Raw genomic sequence first — 19,836 nt, forward strand, 5'->3', positions numbered from 1 at the left:
CATTTCAAAGTGACTCCTACATCCCACCCCATTGATGATGGTGGTGGTCTCAGGAAAGTCCAAGGACGGGAGGCAGAGCTGGCAAGAAGACCACCATTTCTAATGAGTGCTTGCCACATCATCACTACACGCACGGCCATCACCCCCAGCAGGAGCGCACAACAGTGGAGGAGCTCATGCGCAAGAGCTTACAGAGGGCTGAGATCACCCGCAGGGTCAGAGGTTCAATGTGTGTATGCAGAACATGCTCTGAAAACCACCTGGCCTGGAAGTGGGCCACATGTGAATGCTCCTGAGACAAAGACACACAGGCCAGGCAGTCAGGGCGGTTCATGGCAACTTGGACAGCAGCAGGACCGATCACCAAGGGATTCCCGAGGGTCTACCCTAGGCTAGCACCATGGGGGTCAATGCAGGGAACACACAAGCTTGCTGAGTCGTTAGGGATGAGGACAATTTGAGTGCCTCCTATCTGAGCTTTGAGGGGATTTTCCAGCTGGGCAGACTACTTCTCCACAGACACTAACAACTGCGGGCAGGACGCCAGAAAGCAATGATGAAGATTGTATTTTTAAAGCGTAACTACTGCGCCTAAGATTTTTGAGAGGTAGACTAGATTCTTATAAGCATAAAGAACTTTGTGTGTGTGTGATACCTTAGTAGAAGAAAACTCACTGCTAACTCTGTTTAAACATTTGACAGAACCATTATATGAAAATGGGGTGGGAATATGATCAGATCCAGGTAAGGGAAACAAGAAATATAAAAGAACCAGTGTAAAATCATCTCCAGGAAGATCCCATGGGTTCCATCTACCCATCCATGCATAAGTTTACTGGGTACCTACTACCTTCAAGGTACTCTGCTAGGCGCAGGGTAAGAACACTTTGGTAAGTAAAACAATCCTACCAGCTGCATTCCCAGAACTTATACTCTGATAAAGGAGTCAGAAATATAAGTAAACAAATAGCTATATAATTATAAATTGTGATCAGTATTTTGGAGGAAACAAGCAGTGGGACACCCAATACAGATCAGAGGGTCAGAGAAGACCTCTGAGGATGAGGAAAAAATTGAAACTTTGAAACTGAGGGCAAGTGTTCCTAATGGAGAAGAGGAGGTGCAAAGGCCCTGAGGCAATTATCAACAAAGTTAAAAATGAGTGACTGAGAAAGAAGGGAGAAGTGAGGAGGGTCACAAAATGAGGCTGGAAAGTAGCAGGGGCCACGGCTTTTTATGGGCCATGCTAAGAAATGTGGGTTTATTCAAAGTGAAATAGGAAGCCATTAATGGTCTTTAAGCAGGAAAGTGACAAGATCTGATTTAAACATCATTCTGTCTACTATATGGAGAACAGAGCAGAGGGGAGGAGCAAGGGCTAAGGGAGATGGGAGCCAGGCTAAGCAATAAGCCCAGCTCCCACTTCTTAAATAGAACAGAAACAGAAAACATGGGTAAGAGACTGAACTTTTAGCTAAATGCAAATGGGGCAGGGGTACTGCTGGTCTGCACAGGGCAAGTATTGGATTCCGTGGCACATTCATCACATACCCAGTTTCACCTCTGCATTCTCGGTCAGCAGTACATTCTGGCCCTTGATGTCCCGGTGAATCACGTGATGGATGTGAAGATGTGCCAGTCCCTGAATAGGAAAGACACATCCGAACTTTAGGTCTTTGTCGCTGTAAGTAAATAGCCACAACACACCTTGTATAACTAAGTGCACATGTATGCCAAAAGTTTTTGTGAACGATTTTTAGAATATATACTTTAATCTTAGTGCATTTCCAGCAAGACATCACCAATAATACCACACAGGCAGGAAAGAGCACTCACGCCCCCGTTCCAGCGGGTTAGGTCCCCCACGTGAGCAACTTTACCACTTTCTAGCTGCTCCCTGAAGACACACTTCAGATTACCATCTGCAGTTTCTCCGCTGTAATTTGTGCTATTTGTGTACAGGGTGGTTCCTTTCCCACGCTACACGTCTGTCTTTCTGTGGGTGACCCCGAGGGTATATTTGAACTAGACACATCCCAGGGGAAAAGCGAAGGGCTAGAGCAGGGTTTCAAGTTCGGCTTTGGAACACCGCCTAGTTGCCCCCCCGCCCAGAGACAAAGTGCTGACTGCTGATCAACCCCACTCCACCCCAAGTGTAAAACACTTCTGCCATCCAAAGAGCTTTATGGTCAAATAAAATACCCTTCTTTCCTAAGGAAATAAACCCGACTGGGCATATAGCACTTTTGATGACCTTCTATCTGGAATGAAGCCCAAGAAAGTGCGTGTCTCTTATGAGAGGTGCTAGAAGAACAAAAACACATTTTGCATCCAAATACGGTCTGACGACAAAAATGCACCATTCTCACAACTTATTAACTTGTTCCATCTTCAGCTAGAGAAGCCAGATCTATAGCCTGCCTCCTTAAAAGCAACCCACTTACTGTGAAATGCCTCAACTCAAAAAAAGCAGATTAGAAATAAGGGGATTGTTTGATTTTTGTAGGATTTTATTGTTATTAGTTTGTAGGATATGAGTTGAATACAACAGTTGGTCTAGAACACCAATTTTTCTAACACAGGGGGTTTCTAAACAATCATCTACTGGTCTGCCTGTGAAACAGAACAGAGCTGATGTGATGACTGTTTATTCTCCCACCGCACAGGATGTGCAGGGTTATGCCACAAAGCACTGACTAGGGGAAAAAGTACCAAAAATATACGGTATCTTAGGGCTATAGTTAGGAAGAAAAGTCCCTCCTTTCTGCATGGTATAACTTTGAAAAGCAAAAGAAGAGACCAGAACATGTAGCTTCCCTAATTCTTCCATAATGCCTACTTTCACTACCTCAGTTCATTGTTTACTCTCTAGCTTTCACAAACCCCCTTCTCACACTTGACAGGATTATCTTAGCAAACATGCATATCCACATCTTCTCCAATGTGACCCGCAGGCTCCCTTGTTCCTGAGGAGCAGTAAACAGTAATGTCCACCCCGTCCCACTGCCCTAGGACTGCTGCTTCTGCACGAGAACCTGCGGAAGGGGCGGCGAACAGCTCCTGAACCACGGTAACCTGAGGTGCGCCTGTCCTCAACAATGACTACATTTTCCCTAGATGAAGTACCTAGGAGGGAGGGAGGAGATGTGTGTGTGCATTACTACTCCCACGCCAAAAGTTAAGCCACAATTACTCCTGATTAGCAGAGACGAGTCCAAATACACAGTAAATACCCATCCTAGAGCAATGAATCTACGTTTCAAACCTGGGAAATACTGTTCCTGTAACTCTGTCTCATTCACAACAAAGGAGAAAGGTGTCCTTCAGTACTGGTTATGAAAGGCTCTGAGTGCCCATACTGAATATGAAATATGGGTTTCTACCAAAATGCATAAACTGCAACATACTCTGAACATGCAAGGGGGCTGGAATGAACATGCTGGCTTTGTTGGTAAACCTTTCGGTCTCAAGGGTTTCACTGGGCCGGCCCAAGAGGGCTTTTCTACTGGTGTCTGAGGCCTACATGCTCAAGACTCTCAACCTTTTGAGGATCTTAACATAGCGGCATCTGAACCTAACATCTATCAAAAAGTCAGGACAAGTCTTCCCACTACAGAAATCAGCTGCGCCCAGCCATGTCTTGGAGAACCGAGGTTATCGGCTGGGGGCAGCTGCCTCCCTTTCCCAGGAGAGCTCATCTCCTTCCCACTGCTTTCTCTTTACCAAAACTGACCCTTAGTAACTCCCATGATAAACACACACTAGCATATAATACACTGACTCTTCCAGACCATTCTAGATGAAACGTAAATAAAGGAAACTCTCATTTCAAGTACCCACTCAGATGGAAAATATCTGCTACATCTCAAAAAGATGTCCATTAAGCTACTATATTTAAGTCAATCAGGCGCTTTAAACAACCTGGGATTCTTTTAAACGTTGCCTGAGACCAGTGGTGGTAAAACAGCTAAATATACTTATTGCATACGACAGGTAAACAATGCTGCCTGTGTACATAAAAACATGTATAATTGCCTTTGATGGCTGAAATACATTTGACACCTAGGACATTTATAGTCATGCACCGCACAATGATGTTTTGGTCAACAACAGACCACATATGTGATGGTGGTCTCATAAGACGAGCACCATATAGCCTAGGTGTGTAGCAGCCTATACCTTCTAGGTTTGTCTAAGTGCACACGATGATGTTCGCACAATGACAAAATTGCCTAACAATGCATTTCTCAGAACGCATCCCGTCGTTAAACGATGCATGACTGTATATTGAAACTTAGTTCTTTGCTTGAGAAACCCTACACTGGAATTATATATAGGAAAAGCATGTGTCAGTGTATGTTTAGAAGAGAGAATGACAACTAACATTTACTGAGAATTAGTCATGTACTCACTCATTACATTAAATGATTCATATACAATAACCCATTTAATTCTCATAATAACGGTGGTGATTCCTTCATAGGATTGGTACCTAAATTTTGCAGATAAAGAAAATAAGTTCTGAAAGTTGACTTTGCCAGGGATGTGTAGGAGAGAAGTAGCAGAGGCAGGCCTCAAAACCAACTCTGACCAACTCCAGTGTCCACACTCTTAGCCACTGCTCTCTCCTGCCTGCCACGCTAACAGTCTTAAGTTATGAATATAACAAATACATCTTTCCATTAATTCGCCTCCATCACAGCAGTGTAGGCCAAGATACCTAGTTTCCCATTTTTAGGGTCTGTTTCCTATAACAATCATAAAAAGATAGGATCCTGATACTTCAATAATGAAATTTGAGTATGACCATAAAAAGACGGTTCTACACCTCACCTCCTACAACTAGCTGCCTTAAGGGAATTGCCTATTTTCAAGGGCTTCATAAAATAATAAAAAAGAAATTAAAACTTATCTCTATGAATTCTACATGGCATTTTTCAAACCTACAGTTGTCTATGAAACTTAAATATAAAAATTGGGGCAAATTTACCCATAAATGAAAAATAAAGTAACAATAGATTTTTTCATTAGTGAGGGAAGCATAAGAATTAAACTCCAGTTTAACTCCATAGTCTTTATTTTTAAAATATGTTGTGTAAATGAAATCCAACCAAATAATTTAAGTGCGTAATTTAGCAGTAGAGAGAAAAACCGTGATGGTTGACCAAAGGACAGAGGCCCCCTGGCCACTCACATGCACTTCTCAAATAGTAAATATTCAAACCCTCTGCCCGTGCTGTCAGGATGGCTCTACTACTAGAAGGAATTATTTAGAAGCTGCTAAAACAGTAGTTCAGAAACTTACTCTTAAGATCATAAGCCAGCTTTCCAACTGGCTGGAAATAACATTAAACATTAGAACTTCTCCTCAAAAATATTACAACAGATTTTAACAGTTAACGCCAAAGTCCACAAAATGATTTTGAAAGCCAGCATTCAGCACCATCAATATTGATTTAAAAGCTTAGACACAGGATTCCTATAAAAACAATAGTTAGAGATTATTTCTTTTCCCCTCCACTCTGATTTTCTTTTTAATGCCTGGAGGATGAATTCAGGGAAATACAGAAAAACCATTTTTTGTTTAAGTCTACTTTCTTTAGGTGCTTGCCAGAGTCAAAACTGTGATGCAGCTTAAACTATCAAAGCTAACTAGCTATACAGAGCCCCTGGATGTCACAAAAAGAGTAATCTGTACAGTTACAACTAATGCCAAGAAACACCTGTGACTAGGATGTAAACAGAAACACAAGACTACGTGTGGGGCACCAAAGCGGCGCCCTCTCCTTACCCTCAGTATCTCTCTGGAGATGTAAGCTATCCAGTCTTCCTTCAGCGTGTTCCCTTTGGTGTTCTTCACAAGGTCTGTAATGGACCCAGCCCCACAGAACTCCATCACAAGCTATAGGGCAGACAAGACACTGTGACTAACACATCCCGGCAGCTAGTGAGAGCATACAGATTCAGTACACACCCCAGAGAAGTCGGGAGAGCAGCCCAAGCCCTTCCACCTTTCCTAAAGACAGGAACACATGATCATTCTGGAGGCATCCAAATTACTGAGCGCTCATTTCACCATCCAGCTTGTCCACTATGTCTATTCACTCCAGGAGACTGAGAGTCTCTGAGATTTTACAGCACATCACCCACGTGGAGGCTCTGAAGCGCTCCCTCTCCCTCATAAACACACGCCTATGGGAGGACCATTTTGTTCTTAATTAATGCCCAACTATCAGAAATCTGATAGAAATACTCTCTAACATTCTTCTTCATTTGCCAGTCAAAGATGTCCTATTTTTCACACACTGTCATTCTCAAACTATTTTATGTTAACTGAGTTTAGTACAAAAGAGAAATGCTATTTTTAAGCAGTACATAATTTTTAAAAATATTATCATTTATAATATCTAAATGAACAATATGAACACAAGTATATTTTTTAAAGTGCCTAGAAAACAAATTGAACTTTCTAAAATTTTAACTACGATTGGATTTGGGCAATGAAGATAAAGGTAATTGTTTCCCTTTTACCTTCTTAATTTTGCAAATTTTCTACAATGGCTTTTAAAAAAAATTTTAAGTATTAATCTATCTTCCAGCTTTATAAGTTCAGCACCTTTGGCACAACTGATGTGATAACCACAGATCTGACAGTATCTCAGTGTCATCATCTTGAATAGAAACGTGTTCAACAGAGATGAAGCTGAATGTTTCAATTCTAGAAATTTCTCTAGAATTTACGGTTTTTAATTAACCATTATCATTAATATTATTAACAAATTACTGACGTAAGTTGGTATCCTTGTGATTTGTCCCTCACTTCCAAGTGGTAGCTGAGCTTCCATGTTTTTCATAAAGAAAAGCTTTTATTCTACTGCTTTTATTTTCAAGCTTCTAATTTCCTTGCTATTTGGTTATACTCCTTTTAAAACATGACATTTGATTCCTGAAACACAAAGTTAACTCTTTCCATACAATGTGAAATCAACATGAAAATAAACATTGAGTACACCTTCAACCAAGAGGGCCAAGGAAGGTCCCTAACACTAACTCCTTTTTCTTTGCCTTTCTCTCCCCTCCCTCTGGAAGGTCCTGAATGCTCTTTTAATATAACCAGAGAAAACCCCCAAAACACTCAGGAAACATTTGCCTACCCAGAGTTGGTCATCATGTCCTGGAGGGCTCTTTTTAATAAAAGCACCGTAGTATGTTGCAATATTTCTATGATGAGAATATTTCTTCAGCATATTTATCTCCAGTTTGATTTCCTCCTCTTCATCCTTAAGAAAAAATAAAAATAAAAATAAAATGTGTGGCTTTTGAATGACATACATCATTTTATTTTCCCCACACAGGCAATAATAGAAATGTCCAGTCCCTCCAGTAAGGTAGAGAGAGACATTCATTTCATCCTTATGCCAAGAACTGGGAACTTTAACGCGACTCATTGTTGGAAAGGTGATTACAAGCTATGCAAGAAATGCATGAAGTATAAAAGGTAAAGACGAATAGAGGAAGCAGCAGGAAGCACAGAGCATTTGGGATCCCAGCTATTCCACTATGTGACCTCAGGGAATTTGCTCCACTTCTCTGGGCCTCAATTTGCTCACCTGTAAAAATGGGGGCAGAAGACTTACTGTTACTATTTCAACTAATTACCAGGAAAGGCGGTTTCTTGTCTAGAAAACATCTGTCAACAGAAATCCTCTGGGAGACCCGAGGCAGAGAAGGCTCGCCTCTAACAGCCTCGCACAAGAGCAGCGCCCTCTGGAGAGGCCTGGGCAAGGGAATGGACCACAGACCGGCCGGCGGGCCCTGGATGGCGGCGTGCTCCACGAGAAGCTGCTACCCGAAGAGACTCAGGTGAGTCCAGCAAGCCCCAGTAACAAAACATCACTCGGTGACAGCGGGCTGCTTCAGACTTGGCTCATCCCCCAGCCTCCTGCTTTATTAAAATAAGATGAGCAGAGGAAGAAACACAGAGTTTGTGTGAGAAGATCAGAGGGGGAATGAAGGAAACAGATGGTGACACAGGTCTGGAAAACAAAAATAAGCTTCCCTCGTGAAGGCTGAAGGCTGCCAGTCTGCGCCTTTCTCGCTCCCACACCCCTGGGAGAAGCAGCACCCACACGGGCATCCTGTCCCTTGTTGCATAAACACAGCACAAAGAGAGGATGCTGCCAAACTACCTGTAAAGAGTGATGCTGAGGAAGACTTACAGGTAGCATGAGAATGAGGGAAAAGCAGAATTAAAGGGAGAAAAAAGAGAAAATGTGCAGGAAAAGAGACTGTCAGGCTTGGTTAGGAAAGCAGTGTTCGAGGCAAGACAAAGAGCATCTTTGAGAAAAATCTGATACGCAGATCTCTAGAATTCCCTTTACTACATACATTTTCAAAAGGAAACGATGACTGGCTCCTAACACTTCCTGACTTCCCTACAGTGACATCCTCATTCCACATCTGACTGTTCTTCCCTCTCCAGGAAAGGCTGAGGGCTTCTGAGCAGTCTAGGTGCGCGTGTGTACACACACAGGAAAAAGAGACTGCGTTGTCAGTGTGCAGGTGTGCGGGCACACACACACCATGGGAGGGGAATAAGGAAGACGTTAACAGAGAAGAGAAGGTGAAGCGAGCGCACAGGACACACGCGCACGCACACACACGTGCGCGTGCACGCGCGCACACACACACACTGAAGAAACCTGCTGTTGCAGCCTAGCATCTTCAAAACCTGCACATAAGGCCTCACAGGCCTAAAGTAAGTTTGGTTTACGAACACTGTTCTTTAAGACAAAGGCAGCAACACCATTCACTATGTTAATATTAATGATGAGACCAAATAAAACAAGAAATCGTCTTTTAAAATACAAGCCTTAGTTGTACATCACTGCTTTAGAAACCAAAGAGATAACAAAAAATGTAATCATCTTAGAACAGTGATTCTCCAGGTGGTGGTGCCCAGCCTGGCCCCGAGACGTAAGTATTAGAACGTCAGCCCGCATGCTGCAGGCACAGTTGTCATGGACTTTGGCAGAGGATGACCGCAAACAGAGCACAGCCACATGGCCAAGTACAGTCTATACAATGGTCTGTGTAATAATTCTCATTCAAACCCTGTATACACGAAAATCACACCAAGTGAGTACCATTTCAATCTGTGATTTAAACATGGGCGTGTTTAAAGTAGTAATAAAAAATGAGATATAGGATAACTATCTTAATTCTAAACAAAGCAAGTGATTAGCCTGGCTAGTATTACAGGATAACACACTTCTACTTGGAACCTTTCTTCACAGGAACTTTAAAATACTAAAATGTAAAACAGAAGGCACAAGGAGGCATGCCCCAAAGAGAACTGGAAAGCCCAGTTCATCAAAAGCTTTATCTTATGCTGTTTCCACACGATCACATTCGTGCTCATCGTGTGTAGTGACCACAACGTGCTGGGACAGGGCACACGGAGCCTGCTCTTTCTTGAGTCGGTCCCGACAGTTATCTGCGGGTCCTGAGCAGCCCGGGACAGGCCTAATGAGGCTTGTCAAGACTTACAGGTTCCTAACAAAAACCGACACGTGCCTATGGTCATAAACATGCTGCTGTTAGAAAGGCACGTGGTGTTACTCCTGGGACGAGGCCCACAGTTTAACATATTGGGCCCCAAAAAGTCAAACAGACACTTTTCATACACTGGACTGCAACCAGGTGTTTACAGAGTGAACTAAAGGTTTGATTTTTTCCTTTTGTCCCAAATCAGTAAACCAACAAGGACCTGGGGTATAAGGACTACACAGAAACACAAAGAACAATGTTGAACTAAATAGGGAAAAATGAAAATATTGATTTTAATTTTGTTTTTTGCTAAGAGCAGCGAATCACTTTGCGTCCTACTGGATGGCACAGACTCCGCTGTATGGATTGGTCCCGAACTCCAGCCCTCGCCCTCCTCAGACCCGCTACATTCCTCCAAGGGTCATTATTCCCTACAATCTTGCCAGTACTTCTCACTTCTTGACAGAAAGCAAATGCTACCTACAATTCTCCCGTGAGAAGTTTCTTGAGGTAGAGTTAAGGATCATGACATATTTTGACTAGTTTCAATATTTTTTTTCTTTTAGTGACACAAACCAATGTCTTCTAGAACCTAACTTGTTCACCACTCTTTATAAAAAGAATCAAGAGCTTCCACAGGCACTTGATGTTTTTAGAGCCCATTGAGTTAAAATCCTTATACATGTTATACATTTAAAAATTCTTATAGGCTTAAATTCAGTACTGTACACTGGTGTGAAGAACACTTACTCTGCATATTGGTAAACACTGCTGGCTGATTATCATGGCACAATGTACTTCCCTGAAATCTAAGATGTGCTAGATAGAGACACACAATTACTTTACGTAATGAAATTATGATTCACCATCAACCATAAGACACACATCGTTACATCCTTGAAATTGGGCTGCATATTAGAATCAACGAAATATTATAATAACTTAAATACAATCAAGTTTGGCAATACCTTTTCTAATATGACTGAACCATCCAAATATCTTCCAGAAATACAGCAATCAGATCAATGCTGCTTACCAGAATTATTTCCGAGGTCTTAAGTAGCCAAATCCTGGAAGCGTATGAAACTGAACTACAAAAGATACTGAGAGGAAAGCATACTGTCCTCTCAAATTACTTTTTAGGGTAAAATTCATATATACTTGAACATTCCTCTCCTGCTTCTATGATTTTAAAATAGGTAACTATTACACATCTTATAAAATAAAAAGGGATTTAGCAGCACTAATTGTCCTTTATTGTCTAATTAAGAGTGCCCACCTTGGAGAAAAAGCATCAGAAGTACAGAATCTGCCAACGGCTTTGGGCCAACTACAACTGGAACCCTAATTATGACTGATGTTTATAATACAGTGTTTTATGTTGTCTTTAGGGTACAGTAATAATGAACCAACTTCTGAGTTCAAATCTCCCTTTGGTCATTAAAAAACAAGTTTGGTGGTCTCACTCTAACATTTAAATACATACACATCACACCCACCACCACCACCAAAAACAAATACCTCCTCTAACCTGAGAAGATACAGCAGAAACAGACCTGGCAGCAGGCTATAACTGAAATTTAAAAACAACGATAAATCCCACTTATGAAAAGAAAGTGGAATTGGCAAAACCACATCACACAAGTTTTTATATCCCATGTGTCTAGGCCAAGTCCAAATGACTTTGCCCTTCACTCTCCTCTTTAGGAGGCCACAATCATATACAAATAAAAAAAAATTAAGGGTAACAACAGAGGAGAGAGGACTTTTTGCTAAGAAAGGGAAGGCTCCCTCCTGGTTTTCTCCAAAGATGAGGCAGCTGCTAGCCTCTACTTAGTGATTTAATGCAGCTGATGCCAATTAGCATTTTGGATTCCAACCAGTGGGAGTGAACTCCCACAGAAAAGGTCTTTGTCTCAGGCTGGGATGTGACTCGGCCAGGAGTCTTCTGTTGCCTTCCTTGGCTGCTAGGGGATGGGGGAGGGGAGAACATCTGAATAGTGGTAATTTTCAAAAGCAGCTATGGGTTTGTAAATGAGTCATATGACAAGCCCTGCCCACTCTACCACCTGAACATACAAGAGTGCATATTATTAGTGGGGGTTTTTTTTGTAATGACTCCTTAAAATGTTGTTTAAACTCTTGTTACCTAAATTCTCTATCCTTCAACTGATGGCCGTAACTACGTAAGGAGACAGGCCAACCTTAAGTAAGCTACCTGGGAGGATCCAAGAGGATTGGGAAATGTTCTGAACTACATCATCTTTGTTCCCAGTGTACTCTCTTTACAGAATCAAGTCTAATCACTCAGAGTTGAACAAAAAAGGAAGGGCAATTCATTACTCACTCTATCTTTGTTAGTTGAAGAGAGGACTGACAAAATGAGATATGCAAATATCCCTGGCAGATTTCACCACTAAAATGTATAGATGAATATACACTTAGAATGAAAATACAGTCATGTGTCACTTAGCAATGGGATATGTTTTGCCTTAAGTTGCCTTGACAGTTGCCTTGTCAAGCTCCAATCTACAGGACACAATACCATGGGAACGAGTGGCTTCGATATTGTAACTGGAAATAGTTCACGTTACTACTCAATTTTAGAATCCATCCATCTTCCTCCTCCATTAGGGAATTAGTTACACACACAGAGTACTTGCTATTGGGGACCCTAAATAAAGCAAGGACCTGAAACCTAGATCCTGACTGAAATGAAAAGCAGATCTACCAGGTAAGGGCCAGTGTGACCAAAATCAAATCCTCCACCAAAACACTTGATTGTAATTGAAGGAAACTAGAATATGTCACCCCAAAATGTGCTTCTTTGACATGAGGATTATTTTGAACTAAAAGCACCTGAAAAATAGCAGGTGCAAGAAGAGTTCTCTGACCTCCCCTTTTTTTCCTGAAAGCAAGAGATAAAACTCCCCTGTGAAAGATATCCTTCCTGCACCAGTTGGAAAAAAACATTCTTATCAGAGACTGGGAGTCAAGGCCAAAAGAATTCTGTACAAGCAAACCTTGTTAAAATAACTCTTAGCTCCCTTTAGCCTCCCCATATATTTTATTTGCTCTTCCACAATTGCCTCTCTTTGTCCAACCTACTGTAAAAGCATTTGGGTTTGCCACTTCTTTGGCTCTCCATTTTTCTTGTGAAGGCTCCTGCGTATATATGAAATACACACGTTAACAAACTTCTGTTTGTTTTCCTATCTAACCTGTCTTGTTACAGAGCCCCTGGTCAAGAACTAGAAGGGTAGAAAGACTTTTTCCTCCCTACATAATCAAACTTGAAATCATATTATGAGACCAAAAGAAGATCAGTAATCCAAAATACTCAGAAGGGAACAAAATAATATGTTCTTGACATCAACATTTTGCCATTCAAACACAAGCATGCAAGAATATTTAGATAACTACATACATGTTTTAATGAGTATACAGAAAGAAAAAAGAAGAAGAAATGTTACCAAAGATTATCTCTGGGTTATAGATACTTTCTTCTTTACCTTAACTCATTTTCTACAATTGACATGTACTATTTTTCTAATTAGGAAAAAAAACTTAAGAGTTTAGGATAAAGGAGTTAGCTCCATAAGAATTCAAAATGAGTTTCTCTCTGGCAACTCATATGGTCCAGCTCCCCGTCTCCCTGGACTGAGGGTCCTCAGCCCGTCCTTGCCATTCTCGAGTCACTGCCCATCTCCCTGCTGTCCACCAACGGTTAGCTGTGCAGGGAGGTTGAAGAACTAGAAGCTTACTGGCTAATCTGCCTTCTGCTGAGCCAGTGGCACCACAGAGCTCTGGCTTTCATGATCATTTCTTCCTGTTTGCTAAATGGTACCCATCCAGACCCATAACTTCTTGAGATCGGAAATTTCCAAGCTACAGTTTTTCCTGGAGCAAAGGAGAAGGTAAATGGAGCCCAGGATCACCCATCATGCTGTCTTCACTTCCCGCCCTGCCAGAGGATCCCTTAAAGAGAATCTTGCCTCAGTCCACTCCTACCCTGCCCTAAGCCAGTGGCAAACCCCATGAAGTTTCCCATAGTGCAAGCAGGGAAAGAATACTTGCACAGTGAATAGTCTTGCTTAAAACCTTAAAATCAGGCCCAAGTGAGGAATGGCAACAAGGGACAGGGCTCTGAAGAAGGTATGAATGTGGTAAACAGCATATGTTTGTGCGTTTCTTCTGAACCCATTTGTGTGCTCACATGCACAAGAGCTCCTGCTTACAAATCTGACATGGCAAGTCAGACAAAGCTGAGCTCCGGACAAAGTCTTCAATTAAAAAGAATGAAGTGGGGGCCGGCCCGGTGGCGCAGCGGTTAAGTTCACACATTCCGTTTCAGTGGCCCGGAGTTCGCCGGTTAAGATCCCCCGTGTGGACCTATGCACTGCTTGTCAAGCCATGCTGTGGCAGGCATCACATAAAATAGAGGAAGATGGGCACAGGTGTTAGCTCAGGACCAGTCTTCCTCAGCAAAAAGAGGAGGATTGGCGGCAGATATTAGCTCAGGGCTAATCTTCCTCAAAAAAAGGACCAGATTTAGTCTCCCATGTGAACTAAAATTAAACAAATGAAAAAATTTTAAGACACTGGCCATCAAGGAATGAAGGACAGTGACACCTGAGATGGGAACTGTGAGGAAAGCCCTACAATTGCCCAAGCATACTGCCTTGAGAGATTTTCCCAGCTGCAGCAAAGGGAGAGGAAACCCAATCAGAGCCCAGAAGAGTCTGAGAGTTGAGGATACAGAGCTGAGAAGCTGGGGAGTCCAGGGCGGCTAGAAGCTTGCAGGACAGAAGACCAGAGATGAGAGAGCTGCACAGAAAGCATGAGCGAGCTCTGGAGATGAGATGCCCCTTGAATACTCTGCAGGCACGGCTCCACACATCCTCATTAGGAAACTACCTGAGGTCAGGGAGAGAACCCCCCAAAAGGAGCAGGGGGAGCCACACCCCGTGCTCACAAGGACAGGGAATAGTGCCTGCTGCACTGGCCAGACTGGAAAATCTCACCACTCACGGGAATTTGGGTACAGCCTTCAGCAGGCTCCTGCCTCAACAGTGGGGCAAAATCAGCCCCAGATTAAATTCTGATCTGATCCCAACAAACAAATCTTACAAGGATGAAACCGTTTCCAAGTAACTAACTGCATCCCAGAGCAAGGCTCAAGAAAATTATAAGAATATAAAATATCCAATACCCAATAAGTAAAACTCACACGTCTGGCATCCAATTAAAAATTACCAGGCCTGCAAGGAGCAGGAGAGCAGAAACAAATACGGGGCGGGGAGATCAACCAGAACTGACACAGATGACACAAGTAGCGGACAACTCTAGACCCCCTATCCCTGTGCCTGCGCCTCAGGAGGCAGTCCCCACCACACGCTTCGGGCACTGGCCTCTGAAGGAATGTGACACTCGGTGTGTTTCATATGGTCCACTAAATGAGAACCCAGAGCATTTAGAAAGCAACAACGTGGATTTACAAATGTTCCAATTCCTCAACCAGGGCGGCAAAGTAAAAACGCCACACATCACACAGACCATCTGCTCCACTTTCTCATCACTAAAAGAATATAATCATAATTTTTTAAAAAAACTTAAATCACTCATAGGAAAAAACCTGAACGAAGCTAATGTGCAAAATCACCCTACTTTTGATGAGATCATTAAAACAATTTTTGTTTGATCTCAACTGCTATCAGGAAGCTATTAGCTTATGCCTGAATCAGAATCAAAAGTACAGAAGCCGCCAGAGTGAAGCAAGCAACTACTCTTTAGAGCACACGTGGAGAAGTGCTCACCGCCAGGTTAGCAGCGCACGGTGTCTAACGGTCAGTATTTACCTAGCTCAGTGAGTTTCTAATTCTGACCTTGAGGATATTTAGCGGCCACGCAAAGATTCTTGGAATGTCTCATAGTTTTACCTTAATCTTTCTCTCACTCTTCCTGTCTGCCCCACTTCCCCCTAATTCATAAACTATTCTAATTTCTGCTTATATTACGCTGACATGTTTCATGATACACCACAGTAAGTGAGTGAAAAAAGGAAAAAGAAGAAATCAACCAATGATCACCTAGAGAAAAGCAATAAAATCTTCCCTCGGCAAACTATCTTTCAAATGTCATAGTGTTATACCAAAAACTTCCACCCTGGCTCTTGGTGCTTGCCGCATAACTGGAATTTGCTATGGTGTGCCAATTATGGCAACAAGGAGATAAGCTGTAGTTTAAATGTATGTACACTGCCATTTTGTTACTCTCAAATAATTCTATTCATTCTGGATAATTCGCATTTCTGGAGAGAAATCCCCCTCTTTGTTCTGAAATGGACATCTCCACTCAAATACAACTGAGTGACCTCTGAACATATTTCACGTGCTGGAGAAGTCTCTGGAAGATTCTCATGAAAACCACAAATGAAGAACCATTCCCTCAGCTCTGAGTATTCAAAGATGCTTTCCACAGAAGTCATTCAAGAAGACATGACTAAGTTTCACATATCTTTGCATAAAACAGAAAACAGAATCAAGATATTCCAACTCCTGACAGACGCCCATTTAAGAGATTTTAGGTGACAAACTCACGTAAGAGCCTTCATTTGGCAGTGTCACATGGCGTCTACTCGATATTCTGGGGAGGGGATTTAGCACGCAAGTGTAGACCACTCCAACACTTCTTTTCTCACTACTGTGGCGCAGAGGAAAGCTATAGGATGGCACCAGTAATAGTGACTGCAGTAATTAAACCTCACCTGCTTATTTTTCAATTCCAAGTAGGAAAATAACTTAAAATCTTTCCCTCCCAATTTTCTCTACTTTTTAGAAACATAAATCATGTGAAGAGAGAAAATGAGAGGACTACAGAATCAGAAGCTTCAACGTCCCAACAGGAAACCTACCCCACGGAATCCGCCTACGAGGGATCTGGTTCTACAGGGCACCATCTGCACTAGACCAGATATGTAAACTGACCTCCTATCACTTAAAAAAACCCAAAAGAGAAGTTTTGTTCTGAAACCAAACCAGTATATTCGGCTACAGCCCACTGGGTCATTGGGCCTTCTTGGGAAAAGTCCTGTTGGATGGTTTACACTCTGCCACAGAAATTCATCAAGATGTGTCCCCTGCCCCCAAGCTGGAGAAATCCCCTCCTCTCCAAAAGCCTCCCTCCACCTCTGCACCACAGCCATGCCAACCGCACATCTCAAGCTCCAGAAGAACCCAGAAAGGCAAAGAGAAACATTCAGTAGCATAAAAGTCACATGCTCTGCAGACAGACAGGTACTGTCTTTCACAGCACACATCGTCCTACAATGAGTAGTTCAAAATCTACCTTCTCTATGAGAACATAAGCCCCAGGAAGGCAGGGACTCTATCTTGTTCATCTCCGTACCCCTGACAGTGCCCACCACACTAGATGTGTACAACCGTTTACAGCTGGATACTGGTAAGATAGGTGATCTTCAAGAAAAGAAAAAGAAAGTAAATCCTTGAGCCTCAGTTTCCTTACACGCAAGATGAGGAAGCTCTAATCCATTCTCGGCTCATGAGTCACAATCTAGAGAGGGTGAATGAAAAACTTAGGTAACATGCAAAGACCCTCATAGTACCAAGCACATAGTAGGTACTCAAATACGATGTTTGGAAAATGAACTATAATTATCTTTAGCTTTATAAACTGAGCCTTTAATACAATTCTGAACACAAAGAATTCCTGAAGCAGCCCTGGTAAACTCGGACCACGTGACTCTGGCATCACTTGCCCTCTGGGAGCAAGGACGTTGACAGGCAATCAGCACACATTATGCCAGGCTTATCAACTCACTGCTGTGATGGGCTAAGAAGACCAAAGCAAGGATGCCAGCCATCAATTAAACCAACAGCCAGCCACCAAAACCGTCAACACCACCGTAACCTATTCCTTCCTGGCTGCTATAGTGAGGTTAGCTGTGTCGCTGAAGAATAACTAGCAATTGCGTCCTGAACTATATATGCTGTTACCGCTGCTCACACAAAGACTCAGTGATAAACTGCGGGCGCTCCTCTTGGAAAAACGTGAAAAGATGCCAAAAATTCAGATGCCAAAAAGATTGGAGGGGACGGACAACCAATTATCTTCAATATGTGAATCAATTAGAAATAGGAAGATTCGTTGCTGAGAGTGATGTCAATGAACTGTATTCTGAAGCCTTAAGGAATGTTATCGCTCCCACGGGCTCCTACTCACTCTGCTGCTACAGCTTCATTTCTAGTGTCTTCATTCCGAGACATGCTCTGAACACAATACATATTACTGCTGATAGTACTATTTGTCTTTTATCAGAAAATAATTTTTCTTTTGAATATGATTTTAAAAGATACACAAGGGTTATTGTTTAAAATGTGAATTTTATTGCATGCAGGAATTAAAAACTATTTTCCAGAAAATAAATCTTTAATTTTAGAGTGGAAGGCAATAATACAGGATTAAAGTAACCCAATTTAAACAGGCAAACAAAAATAAAGTTTCCACGCATTTTGCAGACACCAGTCCATATCCTATCTTAACCTTGCCCCTTTTACCTCCTGCAGTCCCCCATCGCCCCAATCAGCAGCCAGCCAGCTGCAGAGCAATTATGGAAAGAAAGGAAAGGTGTAAATTTCTTTTTTTACATCACCAAAAAGATAAGTGATTAGCAAACTTTTTGTTATTAATCACTTTATATAAAACTTCAGGGCAGTCTATTACCTACTACATTTCACAAAATTGTAAGAACCCATATTGGTATAAAAATAGCTCATTAACTTGAGATCATATCCCTTAATCCATTTTTCCTCCTTCTATACACACACACACAGAGCAAGACAATAAACTGCAGGCTCGAGTCCCTGGAAGAGAGATCTGAAAGGCAGCCCTGGGGACACTACAGATGCCATCCGTCTGGCAACAGTCAAACAATGCCACTCCCTCAAGAACAACGCTACCCTCCCTTACAGTCCTCCCTGCATTCTGAATGACTACGAAGCAAAACACATGGAGAGAGCTTGTGTGGTGCCTCCTGAGTCAGGCTGGCCAAGTCGCAGTAATTGTTTTAAAAGTGGAATTCGCACAGAGGGCAAGAAAAAGGAACACAAACTACCCCAAGCCTACAGTAAAGGTAACAGGGGGCTGGATTTCTGCACAAAAGGAAAGGAAAAAGGAAGGAAGGAAAGTAAACCATCACTATCGCGAACACACATACCATGGTATCTCCTTCTCTGAGAGTACACACTGATTTATAGAGGCCAAAATGCAAACCTCTTAGTTACACGTTCAAACAAATTCCTCCAATGAAAACCTGAAAGGTCACTCACCAACCCAAACTCATAAACCCAAAGCAGGATATTATCATGTTGGAACCTGCCCAACTCATCCACCTCCAACCAGCAACACAATCCACCAAATTTACCATCTGCCATGACCCGAAAAATGAAGGCTGAGAAGTTGCTATGTCACTTTTCTTGACAGCCTTTTAGCAAGAATCCCGTCGCTGCAGATGCCCATCCACTGATGCACGTGCATTCAACCAGCATTCTGAGAGCCCTCTTCTTAACAGACACTGTGCAGGTGCTGGAAAGAGCGAACGCAGGAACAGGACTCAGAGATGGATGGCTGGTGACAGAGTCAGGAAAGGGCAACTAACTAGCTGCCCTGGAGAGCGAGGAAAGACCTCCTGAGGTGCATGTGGGCAGATCTTACAGAGTAAGGGGGCTGGGAAGAGCCAGGATAAAAGAAATCCAGACGAGAGGAATCAGGCAGTATACAGGATGAAGCAAGAACACTCAGAGGCCAGCACAACTACTTTCACACTCCTAGAGCCTAGACTAAGTTATCAATAAAACAAAACAAGTCTGTAAGAGAAATCAAGAAAATCCCCTTTTCCTGACAGGCTCAGCACAAACTGGCAACCTCACGAGTCCATCAACAGTGCTCGTTCACTGTGCATGGATGTTTACACACTTGTGTACATGCAATGGGTAGTCTTTCTATTGAGTACTAAGCTTCGTGCCAAAGACCGGCACACAAGAGTACTGCAGCCTGTGTGTGCAGAATTAATCAGGTTGATCCATCTATCTAACTAGAGCACAGATACAGAACAGGGGGAAAGACTGAATTTAAAATTGAAGGTTGGGGCCGGCCCGGTGGTGCAGCAGTTAAGTGCACACGTTCTGCTTTGGCGGCCTGGGGTTCGCCGGTTTGGATCCCGGGTGCGGACATGGCACCACTTGGCAAGCCATGCTGTGGTAGGTGTCC

General features: G+C 42.6%; 1 protein-coding gene across 50 annotated transcripts in view; it reads right to left on the reverse strand.

Annotated features, from left to right (window-relative positions):
• The window catches only part of MAP4K4 (mitogen-activated protein kinase kinase kinase kinase 4), a 187,486-nt gene that overhangs the window by 63,583 nt on the left and 104,067 nt on the right, over positions 1-19,836 (reverse strand). For all 50 annotated transcript variants that reach the window (XM_023618512.2, XM_070236027.1, XM_070236030.1 and 47 more), the window contains exons 4-6: positions 7,155-7,280; positions 5,792-5,902; positions 1,552-1,642 (exon numbers count right to left, since the gene is read on the reverse strand). In XM_023618512.2, coding sequence (XP_023474280.1) covers positions 1,552-1,642; positions 5,792-5,902; positions 7,155-7,280 — 328 coding nt within the window. The remainder of the gene's footprint in view (positions 1-1,551; positions 1,643-5,791; positions 5,903-7,154; positions 7,281-19,836) is intronic.

This window comes from Equus caballus, chromosome 15, assembly GCF_041296265.1.
Source record: "Equus caballus isolate H_3958 breed thoroughbred chromosome 15, TB-T2T, whole genome shotgun sequence".
NCBI classification, from domain to species: domain Eukaryota; kingdom Metazoa; phylum Chordata; class Mammalia; order Perissodactyla; family Equidae; genus Equus; species Equus caballus.